A 4,049-nucleotide genomic window follows, 5' to 3' on the forward strand; every position below is an offset into this window, starting at 1 on the left:
TCTTCTTCACGCCACTTAAAAACATAACACGGTTATAGGGAGCCTATGGTTGGTGTATAGGCAGCAGAAATACTCATATGCAACGCTAATATTAAACTGATGATCCTCACGTGTAACCTAGGCTAACACGTAATGCCGAAAATATATCAAGATGCCGCCTAAGTCGGTACTCCGCCCTATTCAACTCCCCTCCCTCGCACCGAGCCGCTTAGAGTTAGCAATAGCTCATGTGCGTCCAAGTGACCATCTAATAGACCGACTCTTGTGATCCGATTCTTCGGCGTCAACTATCGTGCATCGTCCATTGTCATCGGTCAAAGTCGTCCACACCGCTGTACGTCCATTCTATTTGCGCCACTCCGTAACACTGCCGCCAGTCACCCGGCCTTGATTTCACTTCGCCCTCCGCGCCATGCCTCCTTTCTTCTGCTTTCTTCTTTCTCTCGCCTCGTCTTCTCTTCTCTCTTCTCCGGTCTTCTTTCTCTCCGTTCGTCTTTCTTCTATCCCTTCTCTTTCTCGTGTTCCTCTCCATTCGTCTGCGCGTCGCCCTCCCGATTCCCATGGCGCGTCGTCTCGTCCTCCCCTCCTTTCCGTTTCTTTACCGCCGGTCCTCCTACTCCGTCCCTCCCCTCTTCTTGCCCTCTCTCTGCGTCGTCTAACCTCTCCTCTGTCGGTGCTTCTCCTCTCATTCTCTCCCTCCGTTGTCGCTCTCTCTCTCCCTCCTCTCTGTATCTCTCTCTCGCTCTGGCCCGTCCTCTCTCTCTCTCTCTCTCTCGTCTCTGCTCGTCTCTCTCTCTCTGCTCGCCGCGCGCCTATCGCTAATCGCGCTTCCTCTGGTCTCTCTCTCTCTCTTTATTTAGTGTGAAATGAACTATTTGCGGTAAGTTAGCGCAGGAGAATGTCTCGACGGCAGCGAGCGACGATAAATCTGCGGGTTAGTCGAACCGGCGGCGTCGCGTGCGCCATGCGCGTCGCCCCCGCGCGTTCTCGCACGCAACCTACTATCAATATCGTCGCCCGGTCTGTAACGCGCACGGGCAGTTGGAGGCGTTTCAATTAAAATATAATGTTAAATAAATACGAAATGCTCTTTACTATACCAAAGTCGAAAATATTTCATTGAAAACGCGTCAAGCTGGGCTGTTCAAGGGATTGTGCTGTAACAGGGGAACATGGTTTGTCGGGAGGCGGTGTTCAGGCATTTGTAGAGCACATATCTACACGCTGCGCGCGACGTAATTTTCGGAATAGGTGCCGCTTGCGTCGCTTTCGCCATACAGCGCCTGAGCACATGCGTTTATGATGACTGCTTATGAAGTTATTCGCGTATGCGCAGAACAGGTTGCGGAGCTGTCGCTTTCGCTCTCGGCACCGTGGATCCTGGCGGTCGTGCTGCGGCATGACAGAGAGGTCACTGCGAGCAGTACTAGTGTCGCCACCTGTGAATCAGAGGAGGAGGATGTCTTAACGTAAACTCTGTATTCGGGCGCACGCACGAGATTCGCGGGGTATTAGATTCGGTTATTTTCACTACGGTCAAAGCACGGTTAGGATGAAGGCATTCGCGCGCGGGTGACCCCATACTCTTACGGTACCTTTTCGAAAAACACAAAATACAGCGGCGATGCGCGCTCGCCGATAGAGAAATGGGATAAATAAGCACTTCGTTCGTGGCGCGATCCGTTAATGAAGTGATAGTGCGACGGCATTTCTTGACGTCAGAAAAAAACGTATTACCGTATTTACGGAACATCGTCAAATCGCAGAACACCTCCGCTCTGCGTTCACCGATCTCCTTTCTACGGTCGCTATTATAGATGTGTTATTATATTGGTTTCCTGAGGTCTCACGGTTGGCATGGCAACAAGAATCTATCGCTATGTTTGTAGGGAATGCAGGACTCCCTCTGGATGTTTTAAAGTTTGAGCCAAGACTTGAGCCACCAAAGTTTGTGTTAGCAACCATAGCCACTGATAACTTCATCGTATGTGCTAAGCAAGGCATAAACAGATGATGGGTATAGGAAAAGAGGTGTACGAAAACCTTTTTAATAAAGTATTCAAGTAAAAATTATAATAATGTTGCTTAATGTACACAAAACTAAGTTGCTGCGTCGTTGCACGGTAGTTGCACCAAATGAGTAGGTTACGGAATTTGTTTACACGACACTGCAATTTGACGATTTCATTATTCAATCGTAATTTTGTGAGCGGTTAAATCATTCGCCAATTGTATTCGCCACTTAGTGTAGTAAAATTGCCATTGTTATTTATTTATCGCATTTTGCTAAGGTGGCGAACGCCAGCGGTAGCCTTGGAATGAATTCCTACCAATAGCACTTTGCCAAGCGCACTCCATTTTAATCCTGGAGAATTCATGTTAGTCTGTCGTTGTTTATAGTTGAGTTCTCTACTAGGCTGCACTCGTCTGCACTCGGGTATATTCGGCTGCACTCGGCTGCGTCTGTGGTTGAAGTTGTATAAGTTTGCCTGTAAATGAATATACGCCACATAATACATCGTGTGTCGTCTTACTCTAATAGTAGTATCTCTACTAAGTTGTGCATGTTTGTGTGTAACACCACCATGTGTTACTGAGAGCATGCGTAGTGTTACGTGTATTCTTGCAAACAAAAAAGTTGACAAGATTTGTGACAGAAAATACTTAGCGTGGCACGTAGCTCACGCGCTTTAGATGCGAATTCAACGAATCTGCGTATAAACTTGCTATGAGCTTTTATAATAACGAGAGTTTTTGTATGTAAGAGGCCTTTACATAATAGCACGAACATATTTATACACTTCTAGTGATGATGTGTTCATGATGGTAGTGAGATGCATCTGTTGAACGCTTTGTGTGGTTAGGGTAGTGTGTCAGATATGGATTTACTTTCATAGAATCAAGTATCTATAGTTAGTGTATAGTATTATAGTAACTACTACTATCATTATCATTCTGCTTCTCACTTAAATTAAATCTAGCCGAACCAACATGACTAATTCATATTTACATTTCCTTCAGACAGAATTCCATCTCTGCTCTAGTGTGTGTGTGTGTGTGTGTGTGTGTGTGTGTGTGTGTGTGTGCTGTGTGTGTGTGTTGTGTGTGTGGTGTGTGTTTGTGTGTGATGTGTACGTGCTTGTGGTGTAGGTTGTATTGTTGCTGGGTGCGCGTGTGCGTGTGGCGCGTGCGTGTGGCGCGTGCGTGTGCGTGGTGCGTGTGTTGTGTGGTGTGTGTGTGTGTGTGTGTGTGTGTGCTGTGTGTGTGTGTTGTGTGTGTGTGTGTGGTATGCATCGTGGCCATGCGGCGGGTGAGCGTGTGGGTGTGGGTGTGGCGCCTGTGTATATGGGTGTGTGTGCATGGTGCGCGTGTCGTGCGGTGTGGCGTGTGCGTGCGTGTTGCCATCGTGCGTGTGCGTGTGCGTGTGCGTGTGCGTGTGCGTGTGCGTGGTGCGGTGTGCGTGTGCGTGTGCGTGGTTGCGTGTGCGTGTGGCGGTGTGGCGTGTGGCGTGTGCGTGTGCGTCGGTGCGTGTGGCGTGTGCGTGGTGCGTGTGGCGTGTGCGTGTGCGCGTGGCGCGTGCGTGAGCGCGTGCGCTGTGCGTGGCGCTGTGAGGGCGCGTGGCGTGGTGGCGTGGCGCGCTGTGTGTGTGTGTGTGGTGTGTGTGTGTGTGTGTGTGGTGTGGTGTGTGTGTTGTGCGTGTAAGTAACTAACTACAGGCTTACCTTGTGCTTGGCGTCTAGCTGCTCAGTCCGCCCGCTGGCTCTCTGCTTCTCGTGCTTCAACATGTACTAAGCAAGCGTTACGCGGTGAGAACAGTATTTCGTCCGAGGTGAGCGCGGTGTCGCGGGGGTAGCTGGCCCTTTTATATGCACGTGAGGCAGGCAGCTCGGTGTAATGGCAGTCAACGACATGTCACGACGTTCTTGAGCAAGTTTTGTACCAGTGATTTAGTCCCCTGGCCAGCGGGGGGTGTGGCATTTCGTGCGTGCTGTGCGTGCGTGTCATGCGTCATGTGTGCATGTGTCATGTGTCACATGCTTACATGTAAA

General features: G+C 49.6%; 1 protein-coding gene across 1 annotated transcript in view; it reads right to left on the bottom strand.

The window, feature by feature from the left end:
- The window catches only part of LOC106805383, a 17,286-nt gene extending 13,501 nt beyond the window's left edge, over positions 1-3,785 (bottom strand). The window contains exons 1-2 of the mRNA XM_014806946.1: positions 3,723-3,785; positions 2,331-2,489 (exon numbers count right to left, since the gene is read on the bottom strand). Of these exons, the coding sequence (XP_014662432.1) occupies positions 2,331-2,489; positions 3,723-3,785 (222 nt within the window). The remainder of the gene's footprint in view (positions 1-2,330; positions 2,490-3,722) is intronic.
- Positions 3,786-4,049: the final 264 nt, after the last annotated feature.

The sequence above is a fragment of the Priapulus caudatus genome, unplaced genomic scaffold (assembly GCF_000485595.1).
Source record: "Priapulus caudatus unplaced genomic scaffold, Priapulus_caudatus-5.0.1 Scaffold112, whole genome shotgun sequence".
Classification (NCBI taxonomy): Eukaryota; Metazoa; Priapulida; class Priapulimorpha; order Priapulimorphida; family Priapulidae; genus Priapulus; species Priapulus caudatus.